The 20,297-nt window shown below is 38.1% G+C and overlaps 2 protein-coding genes across 2 annotated transcripts; both read right to left on the bottom strand.

Annotated features, from left to right (window-relative positions):
* Window positions 1-799: 799 nt before the first annotated feature.
* Window positions 800-15,697, bottom strand: LOC120356049 (serine-rich adhesin for platelets-like). Its single transcript, XM_039444836.1, has 5 exons — window positions 15,642-15,697; window positions 8,988-15,405; window positions 8,766-8,952; window positions 5,105-8,685; window positions 800-1,301 (listed from the first exon to the last, which is right to left on the bottom strand). Exons 1-5 carry the CDS (start codon window positions 15,695-15,697, stop codon window positions 1,194-1,196), a joined length of 10,350 nt encoding a protein of 3,449 aa, XP_039300770.1. The 3' UTR covers window positions 800-1,193.
* LOC120356048 lies at window positions 15,557-20,077 on the bottom strand (the record flags this gene model as incomplete). The annotated part of the gene is given in 2 exon segments (XM_039444835.1): window positions 15,557-16,394; window positions 19,850-20,077. Coding segments are annotated over 2 exon segments (923 nt in total), but the record flags the coding sequence as incomplete, so codon positions are not given.
* Window positions 20,078-20,297: the final 220 nt, after the last annotated feature.

Here is a 20,297-nt window from a genome sequence, read left to right on the forward strand (position 1 = left end):
TTATACAATCAGTGCTCTAGTGGATAGAGCGCTTGCGTATCAGCATAGAGATCCCGGGTTCAAACCCTCTCATTACCAAAAGTTTTTTTAACCAGATCACTCCCGTGTTATCGGATGGACATGCTACTGTTGGTCCCGGCTGAAGTATGACAGTCGTAAGGCCCATTGACGGCTTAAATTATATGTTCAGGCGGTGGGACCTTCCCGCAAGGGACTCCCCACCAACAAAAGCCATACGAATTTACTTTTACCATAGAGAAACAATAGCGTAAGTAGATATCCCTTGGTATAGGGAATTTATGTCGCAACTTTTACTGTTATCTCAAGCTGATAGGTCATGTAATTCTTTCCCCTGAAGATGTGTGACAATGGTAGTTTCTTATATTGTGCCGTTCATACACTCTTACCTCAACAAAACAGTAAAATTTGACAATAATCAACAGTAATCGACTTGAGATAACAGTAAAAGTTGCGACATAAACGCCCTATACCATGGGATATCTACTTACGCTATCGTTTCTCTAAGCTTTTACTTAGTGGAAAGGACTACCAATTTTCTGTTAGGGTCAGAACATATTAGGCGTTTTCAGACGGCGTGGTCGTTGTAGTGGTCAGGCCACCGTGAACCTATCACCGATTCTATCTTGTTGTGACAACCCGATTACAGTTTCGGCCACCAGAACCCGTTGTCACAACTTTTGTTAGTTTGGCTTTGTCTGCCACTTTGACGCTGTCTTTGTCGCCGTGGTCAGATCACCGTCAACCTGTCACCGATTCTATCTTGTAGTGACAACCAGTTTCGGCCACCAGAACGCGTTGTCAGCACTTTTGTTAGTTTGGCTTTGTCTGCCACTTTGACGCTGTCTTTTTCGCCGTGTTCAGGCCACCGTCAACCTATCACCGATTCTATCTTGTTGTGACAACCCGATTACAGTTTCGGCCACCAGAACGCGTTGTCACCACTTTTGTTAGTTTGTCGTTTTGCGCCACTCTGACGCTGTCTTTGTCGCCGTGCTGTTGTCGTGGTCAGGCCACCGTCAACCTATCACCGATTCTAACTTGTTGTGACAACCCGATTACAGTTTCGGCCACCAGAACGCGTTGTCACCACTTTTGTTAGTTTGTCGTTTTGCGCCACTCTGACGCTGTCTTTGTCGCCGTGCTGTTGTCGTGGTCAGGCCAACGTCACGCTGTCACCGATTCGTTGTTGTTGTCGCCGTCTGTTGTTGACTGGCGGTTGTTGTTTGCTGTTGCTTCTGTTGTTGATTGATGTGATGTTGTTGTGCAACTGCAGGATCCACCTGAACAGAGGTTAGATTAGATTAGAGTTCTTCATTTATATAAAATATAATATACAGTATGTGCAAAAAAGAATGACCCGATTTTAAATAGCTATATTTACTAGTAGTTCTGTGAACAGTAGACCTCACGCAGTATTCTCATCCACAAATACCTGATTGAAACTATAGACTTTATGGAAATACAGCAATAGACTGGCTTCTCCACACATCTGTGTAATCACTTGTCAGCTGATTTATGATGAATAATTCTATAGTCTATACTCACGCAGTATTCTCATCCACAAGTACCAGATGTCAACTGTTTTAAATGTTAACAAACTCAGTTCACGTTTGAATTTGTATTTCATATGATATAATTCATCCAGTTCCGTGATGATCTTTCTATCTGATGAAAATTATTTTTTTAGCATCAAAAGTATTAGAATTTCTCCAGCATTATTTAGTTCATTAGTTTATTTTTATTCACCTATTAAATTAGTTTTTTCGAATGTGAGAATATTGATACTGATGGGCACGCATAATAATACCATGACTGCAAAACAAAATATTGAAACCAAAGACCTTAAAGCTGCGATTAGACCAAATTTATTTGAAAAATGTTAATAACTCAATCCTTTTAGATTGAACATAACTTATCATATGCATGATGAACATATGTGTTTGTCAACTTCCGTTCAATCTAATAGAACCGATAAGGATTAAGTTATAACCATTTTGTTAATAAATTTGGTGTAAACCCAGCTTAAAGATGCATACCTCTTTAATGTCTTTGATTGAAACCATAGACCTTATACAAATACAGTAATAGACTGGCTTCTCCACACATCTGTGTAATCACTTGTCAGCTAATTTATGATAATTCTATACTCTGATTTTTACTCTAATATTGGCGTAAGGAGGCTCCTTTTTTCTTTTATATTATCCTTGAAATGCAAAATTTCCAAAAACCTTGTATATACGTTGACGCGCAATTTAAAAAGGAACATACCTGTCAAATTTCATGAAAATCTATTACCGCGTTTCGCCGTAAATGCGCAACATATATTTAAAAGTTACCTGCATGAAAGAATACAAATCCTTGACACCAGTAAACTGACATTGACCGACTACGGTCTTCCACAGGGTACAGTGCTCTCCCCGTTATTATTTTTGGTATATATCAATGATCTATTGAAAATTGACATCAATGGATGCCATTCCACCTCCTTTGCATATGACACGGCCTTAATTTTTACTGGGTCAAATTGGCGGGAGGTTAAGTGTTTAGCCGAGGCTGGTCTGGCTAGGGTTAAATCTTGGCTGGATCACCACACGCTGACACTTAACATAAAAAAAGTGTGTACATGCTTTTCTCTCCATCAGAAAGGTCTATCCCTACAGAGCTATTTCAAGATGGTGTAAAAACTCACTCAGACTCTGTACATATTATAATCATTATGTAGAGTTGGAAGGGTTGCAGGAGAGGGATGAAAACTGTGTATGTCAGGCATTGATAAGAGTGAGGGAGACAAAATATCTGGGAGTCATGTTAGATTCACAACTCAAATGGAACGCTCACATTGATAATATATGTAAAAAGATGAAACATATTATACATAAATTTTACAGGTTAAACGGGTTAGGTGATTTAAATATATTACTATTAATTTACTTTGCTTACGCCCAGTCAGTATTACAGTATGGCATTAGGGTATGGGGTGGGGCATTGGACGTACATTTTAACAAAATCTCCTTAATTCAAAAACACTTAATTAAAGCAGCACTTGGTCGACCCAGACGTTACCCTACAAATCTCCTTTTTACAGAATTCCCAGTTTTAACAGTTAGGCAACTATTTGTGAAAAACATAATATTATACATAATTAAAAACAGAAATCTATTACACCTCAAGCTCGAACCTACAATTTTCGAATGCAAGATAATTATCAGATTAACAGAACTGACATGACTGTATGCCGAAGACAATTTCCTTACATCTGCAATAGACTCATCAACCTGCTACCAGAAAACTTAATAGCAAATAGAACAACAAAAGCAAATCCTAAAAAAATAGCAGAGTGGATAAAATCAATAAACACTTCTCAATTCTTACAAACATAATATAATATTAAATATCACCATCATCTCATTTTACTAACTACAGTTCATCAATAATTGTATCAATTCTCAATATTCAGATATATTCCTTCCAACACAATATATATCAACATTGACTTATAACAGCAACCAATCATAAAACTTAATATAGCAGTAACTTACTCCATTTGTATTACACTTCAACTTTTCTCATATAATCAGTATTCTGTACATTTTTATGTCATACATATTTGTATTAATTTTTCTTCTCTTTCACTTGTGTATTGTACTTTTTATGAATTTTTTTGGTACTCGCTGCCAGCACTCAAACCCTTGGTTTTGCAGGCAGCGCCTATTATGTTATTTTGTGTAACAAAGTTTTTATTTATATGAATACTTTGATTGTCTATCTTGCTTAACTTTGTTTTGACATTTATCATTGTTTTTGTATTATAAAAATAAAAACTTTTATGATTTTCAAAAAAAAAAAAAAAAAAACATTTAAACATTAAGAGAAATGCCAAACCGTCGACTTGAATCTTAGACCTCACTTCGTTCGGTCAATTAGGAAGAAGGTCTTACCACAATCAAATTGCATACTTAAATACTCACAAAATATTGGGGTTTGCAAAAATCCATCATAAATGTTGAATATGTGCTTCATTGGCTGCACGGACGACATCAAGTCTGTGGCTTAATTCATCGCAAACTGAGCATAAGGTGACTTCTGTCACTGAGGCTACAGCCGCTCATATTCAGGTTTTCTGTTCATCAATGTCAAGAGGTGAGGAAGGTACGAAGACATGTTGTGTAACATATCCCCACAGGAAACAATCTGGTGTGGTACACTCACACAACTTTCCTTGCTCATTGATCTATAAACCTCATTAACGAGGATAATTTAGGGAATAACATTATGCCGATTGGTGGCTAAATACGTAATTAAAACTACGATTATACTATTGTTATTGTTTTCAGAGTACATATTTGTTTGATTATTATGAAATTTGAGGATTTTTTAAAAGTTGTCAAAACAGCTGTTCTACAAATAAAATATCGACGTGTGTTTCTTTTGAATAAACTGTTCCACCTACCTACCTCACGCACGAGAAGGAGGTTACAAAGTATATTTCTCAAGGATGAGGTGGACCCCCTGTTAATTTCTCAGGGAAGACTCATGCCAGTTAATAGAGCTGATATATAACTATACAGGGTATGAATTTGAAAAAATCGGTCAAGTCATTTTTGAGAAAATCGTGATAGGAATTTAACAAAATTCATTCTTCTCGGGAATATTACAGAGCTCCTGCAATTTTCCCAGAAATGAGACTCATGTCAGTTGATAGGGCTTATAAATAGCTATCTAGGGTATAAATTTGAAGAAAATCGTTAGAGCCGTTTTCGAGAAAACCGTGAAAAATATGGTTTTTAGCCATTATCCGCCATTTTTTCCGCCATTTTGAATTGAATTTCTTATTGTTGGATCCTCATGGTATAAGGACCTTAAGTTTAAAATTTCAAGTCAATTGGTTAATTAGGAATGGAGTTATCGTGTTCACAGACACACACACACACACAGACCAACACCCAAAAATCATGTTTTTGGACTCAGGGGACCTTGAAACGTATAGAAAACATGAAATTAGGGCACCTTAAATTTTTTGGAAAGCAATACTTTCCTTACCTATGGTAATAGGGCAAGGAAAGTAATATTATATTGGTCTTACCTTGTCATTCATTTCCGGGAAAATAGTGCTCATATTGAAGTTGGCCAGACTGTTGGTGCTGGACGATGATGCAGTGAGGTTGGCAGCACTGCTATTACAGTTGGCAGCTGGCGAGAAATTCGAATTTGATTTTGCAGCTGGTGGGAAATTTGAATTTGATTTTGCAGCTGGCGGGTAATTTGAATTTGATTTTACAGCTGGCGGGAAATTCGAATTTGATTTTGCAGCTGGCGGGAAATTTGAATTTGATTTTGCAGCTAGCGGGAAGTTTGAATTTGATTTCTGACACCCTTGGTTTGTTGTAGGGGATGATATAGTTGTTGTTTGATAGAAAACCCCTGAACTAGCTGGTATCAAATTGTTATCTGGTTTTAGGTTAGGTTTTGCCTCAACATTTGAAGGATAGAAAACACCTTTACTAGCTGGTATCAAATTGTTATCTGGTTTTAGGTTAGGTTTTGGTTCAGTATTTGAAGGATAGAGAACAGCTGTGCTGGCTGGTGTCAAACTATTATCCAGTTTTTGGTTGGGTTTTGGATCAACCACGGTTGATGAATAGAGACTGGTTGGAATTAAATTGTTGGCAGGTTTTGGGTTGGGTTTCACATTAGATTTCGCTTCAACATTTGCAGATTTCTTATTCAGCGCTGGAGGGAAAAGATAGGAGGGTGGTGCCGTGGAATCGAACAGATTCATCTGGAAATCAGCTGCTGACTCAGCAAGAAAAGTTGTTGATGCTGTCCCCGTTGGCTGCAGGTTATCCAAGGTCTGTCCAAAATAGTTCTGATAGGATGGGATTGGTTGATTGCTACCGTAATCACTGCCATGATGATATTCTGTAGCTCCAAACAGATTTGATGTCGACACACCAAATGATGGCAGATCACTAGAGTTATGTCCGGCCATTTCAAAGCATGTGCCATAGTTCAATGATGTCACTGATGAAAACTGATCAACACTTGCTGCAGAAGCACCATCTTGTACATTGCTGATCAGGGATTCAGCGCTATACTTGTTACTGCTTTTGAAAGTTGAAGACGACTTAGTCAAAGGGAACCTTTCATTCTTTTTAGCAGCAGTTGAACAACTATTCACATTATGACTTGAACTTTGTGACCACAGGGATGTTGGCAAACTAACTGGAGTCGACCCTGTACTGCTTTTAGCCACAGATGGTATTGTACTGTTTTTAGCAACCAATGTTGAACTGCTAGGTGCAAGAAACGATAGACCTGTATCATTAAAGTTGTTGTTTTGCAAATTTATTTCGCACTTTCTTGTTGTTGAGTTGGCAACACTTTTCTGCTGCATTGCTGATGGATCCTTTGGTTTTTGATTTGTGGTTGCATTGCCATCAAATGGCAACATGTTCTGTTTCTGATTTTTGGTTGCGCCATCAGAACTCAGCAGGTTCTGTTTCTGATTCGATGTTGCACTATCAAATGTCAACAAATTTTGCTTCTGGCTACCTTCAGTTGACAACAAACTATATCCATCTCTATTCTGTGGATTGTATGTATTCTTGGCATTTATCAGGGGCTGGAAGTTAGTTGTAGAACCTTTCTGTGGCATAGGCATGGTGTTACATTTGTAGTCAACCTGCTTAGCACTGTTTGAGCCAGCAGTGATCTCTGGATAGTATATGTCAGGTGCCATAATATTCTGCACATACTTGTAGTTATTGCCATCCTGTTTCTTATTAGTTTTCACTTGATCAACCAGTTGACTGACTGACAGAAAGCTACTGCCTCCACTTTGAGGTTGTTGATGAGACACATTGGGCCCTGAAGATGTTTTGCTGGTATCTGCAACAACACCAGACCTTTGTCCTTGATTTGGAGCTGGATTCTTGGAGCTTTTGGCATCAAACTGTGCTGATGTAGCATGAAACTGTGGATTACCCATGGTAAAGTTTGTAGATTTTGATGGAGTGTCTGAGAAGTTTGATGATGGCTTGGATTGCATGTCAAAGATGTTTGATGATGCATTTACATCAAATGTGTTTGATGGTTTTGATGATGCATTCAAATCAAATGTGCTGGATGGTTTTGATGTTATGTTCATGTCAAATATGTTTGAAGGTTTTGATGATGCATTCATGTAGTTTGAAGGTTTTCCAGTCATGTTGAAATGGAAATTTGAAGGGTTTGCTGGTGTATTTGTCTTGGATTGTACATCGAAGATGTTTGATGGTTTTGATGATGCTTGCAAGAAGTTGGATGACTTTGAAGTTGGCACTTCTGTGGAGAAGGGTGCTGAGGATTTTGGTTGTACATCCAAGGAGTAACTTGAAGATTTTGTAGGCATATCCAGATGTATATTAGAAGATTTTGCTGGTGTTTCAGGCAATTTAGATTGCACATCAAAGATGTTTGATGGCTTTGATTGCACATCAAAGATGTTTGATGGTTTTGATGGTGCTTGCAAGTAGTTTGCAGATTTTGAAGATGGCATGTCTGTAGAGAAAAGTGCAGATTTTGGTTGCATATCCTGACAGTAGTTTGATGATTTCACAGGAGATACATCAGTGGCATTATTTAAAGATTTCTGATTGTTTCTGTCTTCAACTTCTGGAAGGGTTTGGAAGATGGTTGCAGTTGTGTTTGAAGACATTCTGTAGTCACCGTTGACTCCTGGTGTTGAAGGACCAGTGTTTGTGCCTAGTGCCAGATCCCCAACCAATGTTGGCAACGTTGAAGGTATTCCCAAGCCATGGTTGTCAAGATGTGACAACAGTGAAAGTGATGACTTGGAAGTAGGCCATGAGTAGTGCAGTGCTGATGATGAAGACGTTTGTGCCTGAGGATTTGCAGTTGTTCTAGTGATGGAGCCATCAGTGCCACACAAGGTTTGGGCATCAGAGATTGGGAAATCCATTCCATAGAACATCTGTGAGTTTGTAGAGTATGTCGGTTGTAGACCACCAGTTATGATTGGTGCGATGAAATCCAGAGCATCTTTGTGCGGTGTGAACATCCTGTCTGGTGGAATGAAAGGTGCTGATGCAGTGGAAGAACTTCCAACTTCCAGAGTGGATGTTCTAGGGTCTGGCATTGTCATCCAGTTGACAGACATGCGTGGCTGAGATGTCTTCACAGTCTCACTACTGCTGCCAACTTTGCCATTTGCCGGTGTGGTTGTTGTTGATGTGGTGGCACCACTGCTGAATGTGAAAACAGATTGATTTGCTTGAGTTGTGGCACCACTGCTAAATATTCCCACAGTTTGATTTGCTTGAGTTGTGGCACCACTGCTAAATATTCCAACAGATTGATTCGCTTGAGTTGTGGCACCACTGCTAAATATTCCCACAGTTTGATTTGCTTTAGTTGTGGCACCACTGCTAAATATTCCAACAGATTGATTCACTTGAGTTGTGGCACCACTGCTAAATATTCCAACAGTTTGATTTGCATGAGTAGTTGCAGTGGTACTACTGAATATACCAGCTGTTTGATTTGTTATAGTGGTAAAGATATTAGTGGTTTGATAGGTACTCTGTGCTGGGAATAGCATTGTACTGTTGTTGAAGCTGTTATTCAAAGTTGTTGAGAGTGATGGGGGAAATAGGATGATGATTTAGACATGACAGAATTACTGTTATTCTGGTTCATCCCTAGATCCGGGAAATAAGTAGAAGATTTTGATGAGGTAGCATTACTTGTAGCACCTTGATCCATTCCAGCAGTCTGGCTAGTTTTGATTGAGGCATTATCAAACATTACTGGTTGCTTTTTGTTCATGGGATTCCCTCCCACATAGAACTTGTTACCAATGGAGCTGTTATTACTTTTTGAAGTATTCACCGATTTCGTTTGAGCAGCTTGTGATGTGACTATGCTACCACACTGGTCCACACCCATCAGATCTTTGGAACTGGTACTTTTGGAGCAGTACTGAGTGAGTCTTCAATTGTTGAAGATGAATACAGTGATTGTGGGAATCCGATAGCTTGAAAATCACTTGCACTGGAGAAAGCACAGGAATAGGAACGTGTTGTTATAGGATTTGAAGTTGTTGATGCCTGGGTGTAGATGAAATTTGCTGGTGCATCACTCTTGCTACCTAGCTTTGTACTACTTGCAACCGGTTGTGGGACGAAATTGCTGTCACTTGTGTCCATACTTTTGTAGCTCGACAAGTTCCCAAACATGCCAGCACTTGTTGAGTATGATTGATCAGATGCAAACACATTTTTGGACGCACTGCTAGTTGGGAAATGATTGTAGCCCGACATGTAGTTAGTTTGAAAATCGTCAAAGTTCTGTAACTGCATGCTGGGTTTCGGATTCCAGTTGTTGTAGGCATTGTAACCCAATCCACCATCTTGACTACCATAGGTTGTAGCGGCCATTTTGTTGTTCACATCTCTTGGATTGGACACAAACGAATTGTTGATATCTCCTCCATAATTGGAATCTACAAATTTTGGTGCCACTTTCTTGTATCCACTGTTGTAGTTATAGTTTTGGAACGAGTTTGCTGACATATAATCATAGTTCACATTTGTGTAATGTGATTGGTAGTCCTGAATTTTGTTGGTATGATCAGCACACTTTTCTCCCAAACTGTTTGAAGGTTTTGCTGAATTCAATGCTGATATTGAATAGGCAGAAGAAGTTTGTTGTTGGTTAGGCATTGCATTATTGGCTTTGTTTTGGTCAGTATGGATACTGTTCATGTTCTTGTTGCAAGGATTCTTAGTCATTTCATCTGTATTCATCGCCAAATGCTGTTCTACCCCAGCAATGTTAGCACTGTTGTAGTTGTTCAAAGTTTGTAGACAATTTTGTCTGCCACTTGTGTCCAGAATATTGGTGTCTCCCAGAAGTAGACTATCAGTGGCATGATGTACAGCATCACTGTTGTCACCATCTATGAGCATTTCCGAGTTTTTGGAGTTGGAAACTAGTGGAAACGCATCCAGGAATGCAGCAGTAGGTGACAGGGAGCCATGATGTTGAGATCCGGGTGGCACTTGCAATGTTGAGAAGATGTCATTGGAGAAGTCACTATTTGGCAGTACCAGGCGAATGTCATCCAAAAACGTGTTGTTCTTCTCTTTTTGCAGAACTGACTTGAAGTCCAGTTTCTTGTCATTCTTTGGTGGATGATTCTTTGAGGGAAACAAAGCAGCCTGCTTCTCAGAAGGTTTGGAATGTTGGAATGGAACCAAACTGTCTTGAGTCATTAATGGATTGGCTTGATTCTCAGGAGGTTTAGAATGTTGGAATGGGACCAGAGTATTCTGTGTTGATGTGGTAGGATTATCAGTAGGTTTGGAATGTTGGAACATATCTGAAGCATTCTGGATTGATGTTGATGCCATCATATCAATGTTGGTCTGATTATTTTGTAGCAGAGAACCATCAACAGTCACTGATGTGCCAGTAGATTTCTTAGTATTTGTAACACCAATATTACCAACTTGCTTGTTGGATTTCTGCACCATGTTGCTTACACCACCACTATTACCAACCTTCATGGTATTTTGAGCCACATTGTAACCAACTTGGAAATTTGTAGCTTTCCTCCTATTTTGCATGGCCCCTCTTCCATAACTCTGTGGATATTTGGTGACAGGGTTGATAGTTGTTTCCAAATCTACAGTTTGACAGCTGGAGGTGCTCTTCATTTTGAAACTGGCAGCCATTTTTCTGACATCAGTCTTGCCAACATTAGCACTGCTACCAATCATTGGTCCCTTACTGATGTCATCTGTCTGCTGTGAAACTGTTTTCTTCACAACTTTTCTGGTGTTTTTATTTGGGTTTATCATCAAAACTTCCCTACCAGCCTCCAACTGTACCGTGGATTTATCTTGAGGTAACACTTTCCGATTACCATACAACACCTTTGGAGGTGCTTCTTCACTGGAACTTGTATTTGTTGACATATCCTTCTTTATCTTACCACCGACATTTTTCACATCACCACTAGTACATTTTGCAATCGCTTCCCCAGTCTGCATTGTTTTGGATGTGTTCGCAGCAACATGTTGGTTTTGTGATGACTTTGGAAACTTTTGTTGACAATCATGGACTTCTGACACTTTATTTACACAACAGTTGTCACACTGTTTCACAACAGATGCATAGCCTAGTTGGAAATGGTTCAATCCGCTGCTATTTCCTCCACTTGGTTTGTTGGGTTTTGCAGTTTCAGCATGTTGTGGGATCTTGGGGTTCCACTGGTTTTGTGGCTGAAGATTTGATATGACAGGGTTCACAGTCTTTTGTCTGCTGTCATTCACTTTGTAAGAAACAATAGGTCTTTGTTCAGTTATAATTGACATTTTTGAACCACTCCCAGAAGGCAAAACACTAGATTTATTGGCAAAACTCGGCAAAATTCCAGATGATGTGGTGGCAGTTGACAATGACACAACAGCACCAGATGTGGATGAAAGTGTATGATAGTTTAAGAAATTTCTGTACACATTTCCTGATTGGTTTGATGTATTGATCACATTTTGATATGCAGCAGAATTGGTAACTGAAGGTAGCGAGTAATTTGGCAAAACACCAGAAGGTGTACAAACTGGTCCCGATGATTCAGGTAGATTCAGGTTAGAAGCAGCCATTTGATTCTGATTTGTAGAGAGACTGGTAACCATTGGTGTTGAAAAAGATGTACAAATTGAAGAGCTTGCAACTATCTGGTTCTCTGAAGATTTCAAAAAGTTTTGATTTGCAAATGGAGGTAGTGAACTGTTCACAGCTGGAGATCCACCAACTTCTGCACCACTATTATTCCAAAAGAGATTGGGTGTTTCCAAAAACTTATCTCCGCCCATGTAGCTTGTGGACCCAATTGTAGATACAGAATTGCTTGAAACATTGCTGACACCAAAACTGGAATGATCCTGATTTTTAGAATTAATTCCCATAATAGGGCTGTGTTCCATCGAAGGTTTCCCATGTAGTTCAGTATAGGTGAGCATAGTTTTCTGGCCACTATTCTGTGGAAAATGGAAATCATTGTTATCGATTTTGTTCTCAATGCTTGTTTGAGTTTGAATTGCAATTTTTTCTGGCCTGTTACTGAGTTCAATGAAGCTACGTTTTCCAATTTGATTCAATGTTGTTCCCACAAAACTATCACCATTCTTTTTCACATTTTGATTACTTGTTTGCATCTTTACTGCAGTTTCTTTTGCTACTGTGCTGTTTTCTTCAAGTCTCCCACTCACTTTGTTCACAACGTGTGATGGGTTCATACCATTTTCTGAGTAGCTTGGATTTCTACCAAAATCATCTTCAGTATTTTTACTTTGAACAGTTTCTCTAGCACTATTTGTTGGCATGGACAGGTATGACATATTTGTATTGATTGTGGAAGATATATTGAAGTTTGATACTTTTTGCAATGCTAGATTATCATTGGTGGGATTTACTGAAGAAATGTAAGGGTATGATGATAATTGTGATGTAGATGTAATGTCTTTGATAGCATCTCTATGACTTGAGTTATCAGGGAAACCAAGTAGCTGAGATCCCTTCTGGTTGATTCTACTCAAATTTTGTTCCATTCTGGAATTTTGAACATCCAACACAGTATTGTTTTCACTCACATTCCCAGTTCGGTGACTGTCAGGTAATTTATCTGAAGCAGCTTCTGGTAATAGCAACAAACTTGCTGATGTATCAGTTATCTGTAGCTGAGTTTGGTTATCTGAAACATTTTGGCCAACCAAGTTCCCAGTGTAACACTTGTCCGATAATGTTTCTTTAGCAACATTTTCTAGATGTGGTTGATGATTGACAGGGTTCTTTAATGTGTTTCCAATACCCAGAACAGTTGATTCAACTGTTTCTTCACAACGTTTGCCAACTAGTTTCATTTCAACTGGATTAGAAACCGATGATGCAATTCCTTGTTGCTGGTTAACAACTGGACAATCTTTGTTCTCATTTGGGTACATCACTGTTTTCTCCACACCATAGTTTGAAGAACAATTTCTATTAGTGGACAATTCCAACTTTTGGCCAATATTTGTGTTTGATTGCCTTTGAATTTCAACTTGAGAACATGAAGGATCCGGAGTTTCTTGGTGAGGGATATCTGTAGAACCTGTGATCATCTGTACATCTTCTATGTTGTTGTTGACTGGACCTTCTACAGAAGCCATGATAGAATTATTATCTTGATGAAATACATGTCCATGCATGGAATCCTTATCAGGAGCATCAGATAGATTTTGTTGGTCCAATGTTTTCAACTTCTTTGCAGGTGGCATTACTGAACCATCAGCTGGTCTTTTTATTTGTGGCATATCCACTAATAAACTAGGAATTGGCCCATCATTTTCAGTATCATCATTATCATCAGACATTGTATCCAACCCAAAATGGTCATTACAATCATCATCATCATCATCATTCCCAACATTCAACACATTACCATGTTTGTTCACATCTGGATGTGTTCCTTGTTCTGCCACCAGACTTTGGTTCTGATTCTCATTTCCCTTTTCAAAATCTTCAACAACCTTTTGCTTCCTGCTATCACTGACCACTACCTTCATACCACTGCAGGCTTTATCTTCCTGGACTTTCTTTACAGAATCTACAACCTCTTGTTTTTTCTTATCACCAATCAATACCTCAACACTACGATTTTTGTCAATCAACTTTGTTGAGCTGCTCACTACCACTGAATTACAACCACCATCTTCTGATGTCCCTTGAACATTTTTGAAACCTGATGCCAGCTTCAAATTCCTTGATGAATCATCCATTTCTTTGATAGCTTTTGAACTTTCCCCTTCTTCAATCCTAACTGAAGATGTTTTGTCTGATGTTGATCCTTCTACACCAGTTCCTGTATCAGTCAAAGTTGTCATATCCAGGTCTTGATCTGTCAGTTCGATTGAATCCCCTGGTGTTTCAGTTCGAGCAGTTATCATGTTATCAGGGTTAGCAGACAATGCTTCAGGTCCTCTCAAACTTTCCAAGACTTTAGTTGTGGAAGTATTGTTTTCCAATACTTCAGTTGAAGAGGTGTTGCCTCCCAATACTTTCGGTGCAGAACTTTTGTTTTCCAACCTTTGAGTTGTGGAATTATTGTTGTTCCCCAATGCTCCAACTGAAGAAGTATTATTCACAACAGATTTTTCCAATGACTGTGTTTGATCATTGTTCATTTTTCTATTCATTCCATCCTTGTCTAATACACTTTCATTCCTGGAGATCTCTGTCTTTTTCCCATTGTCCTGTTCTATGCTTCCATTCGATTTTACAACTGATTTATCTTTGTTTGTCTCTTGTTCACCCATTCCAACCTTGTCTATCACACTTTTATTTCTACAGACATTTGTTGTATTCTTACCATCACTGGGTTTCAAACCTTCTTCAACTCTATCAACCTTTGCATTCTCTACTTGTGTTGTTTTTGGGACTTCAACAAATTCAGCCACCTTGGTAACATCTTTCACTTTTGCGGATTCTGCAGAAACCACAGTTTTCTTCACTTTTCTGCTCCTCTGACGCTTCTCAACCACTCTACTCGCTTTCACCTGCATCTCCACTGTCCTTCTCACCACAAACTGTGTACCCACCAGAGGTATCGGGACTTTGTTGGCACATTTTGACAGCAGAACCCTCTTCTGCTGCCCTTTTTTCCCAGCCTGATTCACAGTGGCCCCATCTGCTTCAAAAGCCCTGTTCACAGCCATTCTGTCGGCTGCTTTGAACACAATTGGCTCAATCACTGGCGCACTGTTCCCAATCACAATAGTTGTTGGCGATTGATGGTTGATGATTTGAGGAACCGATTGATTGATCATGTGGGGAACTGATTGATTGATAACGTACTGTGGCTGTTGCTGAGGAACGGTTACTACTCGCCCATCAGGCAGGACAATCATGATTGACTGATTCACAGTTGGAGCACCAAAGTTTGTCACAGTAACTGGCATGATACTCGGGTAGGGATTCACAACATGCACTGTTCCAGCAACTGGTATTTGGTTGGGAGTGTTGCCTGTTGTGGTAACAGTCACCTGTTTTGTTGTTGCTGGTATTGGATTGGAACTGTTGCCTGCTGTGGTAACTGTCACAGTTTTAGCAGTAACTGGTTTTGGAATAGAACTGTTACCAGCACTGGTTGCTGGTTTACCTTGAGAATTATCACTTTTAGCCCTTGAGGTTTCCTTGTTTTGAACTTCTGTCACAGTTGAATTACCAGAAGAGGAATTAGGTTGAGTTGGAACTTCTACTGAATTTGATGTTGCCAAACCAGATGAAGATGGAGTAGCTGCTACTTTTGGTGTAGTAACTGCTACTGATGGATTACTCTGACTGGAATTAGGTTGAAGGGGAACTTCTATTGATTTTGATGCAGCCTCCAAACTAGATGTAGATGAGGTTGATGTTGAAGTAACTGCTGCAGTTGATGGAGTAACTGCTACTGTTGATGTAGTATCTGCTACCGTTCCTGGAGTAACTGCTACTAATGATTTAGGATTATCTGTTACTTCTGATGAATCTTCATCTCCAGCTACTGATTGGGAAGTTGTTGCTAATCGGTCACAAACTTTTCCACCTCCACCTGAATCCAAACCAATTGGGTATTTGCTAGGATCTTGACCATTCTCAGTACTCGATGACATCATATCCTTGGTTTCCATAGCAACAAACATTCCTTGATGACGTCATATCATTAGTTTCCATAGCAACCACATCCCTTGATGACGTCATTTCTTTCATTTCCATAGCCACCACATTCCTGGATGACGTCATATCATTAGTTTCCATAGTAACAACATCCCTTGATGACGACATATCATTAGTTTCCATGGCAACAGCATTCCTTGATGACGTCATATCACTGGTTTCCTTAGCAACAGATGACGTCATCACTCCTGGTTCCCCACTTTCTGCCTCTCCTAACAAACACCGACCACCATTTTTGGCAACTGGAGTTTCCAGAATTTCTCCAGGGCATAGAGGAGAATTGGATGAAAGGCTGGAAGATGGTGATGAGATAGAGGAGGAGGGAGAAGAAGAGGGGAGATGATGAGAAGGAGGAGGTGGAGGAGAGGTAGAGGAGGAAGCCAAAACACAGGCACTGTTCAGGGTGAACCCGGTGAGTTCCCTTAGAGGTGTATTGCAGAGGTCGACCACTTTTTTTATAGGGGACAATTCAGGGCTATTGGACGGGGTTGAAGGTTGTTCCACATCTTCTGACACTTCAGTTATGCTTGATGTTTTCGTATTTGGGGGGTTTTTGTTAGCTACAGTGCTGCCAACCTCTAGCAGTTGATTGTTCTCTTTCTTCTCGGCTTTGTCTGTGAAAATTGAAACATATTAATTTGTATTAAGGCTAAAAATGAACTTCCTACTGGTGATATTTTTCAAAGTTTTTAGATTCGTATATCATCAAGCTATCAAAATGAGAAAGTTTTCTTAGGAAAACATTTTTTTCTGATCATTACTTTTTGAGATATGAGCGCCTAAAGTTTCAATTTTTGGGACAGGACATTTCAAATTCGGTGAGAGATAAATCCATGAGACTTAGAGGATAGTTCTTTATGGCATTGTTGATCTAGTAAAACAACAATTTTCTGAAAATATCAATTTTTGAGGAAGTTATTCAATTTACCAAAATGACCAAATATAACTCAACTCAAAGTTAGTAAATTGAATAACTTTCCCAAATATTGATATTTTCAGAATTTATTTACTAGATCAACAATACCATGAAGAATCTATCCTCTAAATCTCATGGATTTATCTCTTACCAAATTTGAAATGTCCTGTCCCAAAAATTTAAACTTTAGACGCTCATATCTCAAAAAGTAATGATCGAAAAAAAATGTTTCCTGAGAAAACGTTTTCATTTTGATAGGTTGATGATATTCAAATCGAAAAACTTTGAAAAATATCACCGGTAGAAAGTTTATTTTCAGCCTTTGCACAGCCTTAATTATACAACATTTTACAATGAAATTGTATACAAGATTGTTATCAATACTGATTGTCTTAATTCCAACAATTATTTGAAATTACATGAATATTTCACATGAAAAAAATTATAATAAAATAAATAGGTGTAAGGCAGTGGAATAGGTTATCTAAGTTAAAAAATTTCAGAGTGGAAATTTGTAATAAAATGAAGTAATTGTGAAATATCATCATCACTGTTGGAAATACAAGAATCCTAGAAAACTACTGAAAATTGGGTTAACAACCTAGTCTAATTTTTTTTTTTTCCTTAAATGTTCAATAAACTATTTTTTTTCCAACATGTTTAGATTTGGTTGGTTTATTCTAGATGGTCTAGAATAAAGACCGTATAATAATAAAAGACAGTTCAATAACAAGCCTTAATGATCATATTAACATATTCCCCTGTAATATAAGTAGGTTAGTTCAAGACCATCTAGAATAAACCAAACCAAATCTAAACATGTTGGAAAAAAATTAGTTTATTGAACATTTAAGGAAAAAAATTTAGACTAGGTTGTTAACCTAATTTTCAGTAGTTTTCTAGGATTCTTGATAAGTATTTCCAACAGTGATGATGATATTTCACAATTACTTCATTTTATTACAAATTTCCACTCTGAAATCTTTTTAACTTAGATAACCTATTCCACTGCCTTACACCTATTTATTTTATAATTTTTTTCATATGAAATATTCATGTAATTTCAAATAATTTGTTGAAATTAAGAAAATTAGAATTAACAATCAATTACAATGATCAAGTGGCTCTTGCTTTTCTTTATGTTAGTTTTATAATAAGTAAAAAGTTTTTCATAAAAAGTAGGCTGAAATCATATAATTTCTAATAATTTTGTTAGAATTAAGAATATAAATTAGAATTAAAATTGAAATCATAATTATAAATAGGAATGATAATAAAATTAGTCAGAATGATCAAGTGACTCTTGCTTTTGTTTTTGTTAATTTGGAATCTTTCTACTTCCTGTAACTTTACTGTAACTTACAGCTGATGATGTGTGAGCACACACGAAAGCATGCTCCTGTAAAATACTAATTTTTATTATTAATTAAAGTGGATTTTGACAACGTTCTAAGTCTATTCAATTATGGAAAAGTTCCACAACATCAACATTAACACTACAAACTTAATATTAATTTGTATTAAGGCTGTGCAAAGGCTAAAAATGAACTTCCTACTGGTGATATTTTTCAAAGTTTTTCGATTCGTATATCATCAAGCTATCAAAGTGAGAAAGTTTTCTTAGGAAAACATTTTTTTTTCTGATCATTACTTTTTGAGATATGAGCGCCTAAAGTTTCAATTTTTGGGACAGGACATTTCAAATTCGGTGAGAGATAAATCCATGAGACTTAGAGGATAGTTCTTTATGGCATTGTTGATCTGATAAAACAAAAATTTTCTGAAAATATCAATTTTTGAGAAAGTTATTCAATTTACCAAAATGACCAAATATAACTCATGATTTACAATAGTTATGGATCTTCAGAATTGAGATTGAATATTCTGCTAGTTGATTATATTTCTTCATAACCAACAAACGATTTGGCTTCGTTGCGGAGTAGTTGGACAAAGAGAGAGCTATCTGCTTTGCCTGATGACAGACAAGGCTAGCAACACCCAATGTCAAGTAAATGCTGGCTTCCAAACGCGGTTCTATCTATAGGTAGTCCCATCCACAATTTTCTACTCCCACCGTTTGTTAATCACCGCTTGTCAAGTTGAGTAGTTGAGACGTGATGATGCGTCATTCGTGAATTTCCTATCCCCTACGTGTATAAGCCGGTTCTTTCCCTTAATATAATACAGGGTTATCATAAAAGAATGGTGCGGTTTCGAGCATGGTTTGAAGAAAACCCAAATTACTTACAGTTAATGTTGTTTATTCATCTAATTTGTCGTCTCAAACAGTTCTTTTACATATAATTAATACATTTCAATATGTGCACCCTTAGTCGCACGACAAATGTCCAAACGATAATCAACTTCTCTCCAAACATTCGCTAACATTTCTTCCGTTATGGGTGTCATTGCTTCATTAATCCTGTTTCTAAGTTGTTCAGGTCATGAATAAAAAATGTTTTTGATGTAACTCCACAAGAAAAAATCACAAAGTGTCAGGTCTGGACTCCTTGGAGGCCCCAGCATAGGTCCTTGCCATCGATCTCCAAATTTTTCTTTCAAAGCGTCCGTCACCAATATACTGAATTTTGGGGAGCACCATCTTGTTGGAAATGAAGTTGATGAATGTTTTCGAGTTCATCTAGCTGAGGAAAGCAATAATTGATTAACATTTCGAGATATACAACTCCATTAATTGTTCTTTCTGCAAAAGAAGGAGGGCCCTATTACGCGATTTTCAATCATATCACACCAAACATTTGCGAATAATGATGTTTCTTAGCAATTGTGTGTGAGTTTTCGGAGCCCCATATTTGTGAATTGTGTCTTTCAACACATCCACTCACATGGAAAGTACCTTCGTCTGTAAAAATTATAGTAGGGAAATTAATGAAGCAATGACAACAATAACCGACGAAATGTTAGCGAATATTTGGATAGAAATTGATTATCCTTTGGACATTTGTCGAGCGACTAAGGGCGCACATATTGAAATTTATTAATCATGTAGAAAAACTGTTTGTGTTTCAAACAGATGAATCGAAAACATTAACTGTAAATAATTTGTTTTTTTCTTTAAACCATGTTCGAAACCGCACCATTCTTTTATGATAACTTTGTATTATAGATAGTAGGTTGTGTTTTATCGCTTACCTTTGCGACTATTGATGATTCGCTGCTGAACGGTTTTGTGTGCAATGTTGCCGTTCCACTTGATGTGCGGCTGCGACGTTGCCAGTTTGCCACCGGTTGGGAGTGTTGCCAGTTTGTCGTTGCTTGGCGCCGGCACAGGAATGTCGGCCATTTGCAGCAGTTGTGCCAACTGTTGGCAACGTCCCCGCAGTGTGTCTATGCGGTCGTGCAGGCGTGCCAACTCTGAAGCTGAAAAATAATTCAGAAAAGTCAGAAATAAAATCACTGTAAGCACAGTTCAATCAAAGTGTCAACGAATAACTCCAAGGGCCGGTTTCCAAGCTCAGGATTTGGCTAAGTTCTAGACTTTAAACAGCTGGAGTCAGAAAATTGGCTTTCCGAAACGGGGCGTAGTCGTAGTCACTGTCATATTCACGTTGGAATTAAATTTCAAAAACCTAGAAAATTA

The sequence above is a fragment of the Nilaparvata lugens genome, unplaced genomic scaffold, assembly GCF_014356525.2.
Source record: "Nilaparvata lugens isolate BPH unplaced genomic scaffold, ASM1435652v1 scaffold5630, whole genome shotgun sequence".
Lineage (NCBI taxonomy): Eukaryota > Metazoa > Arthropoda > Insecta > Hemiptera > Delphacidae > Nilaparvata > Nilaparvata lugens.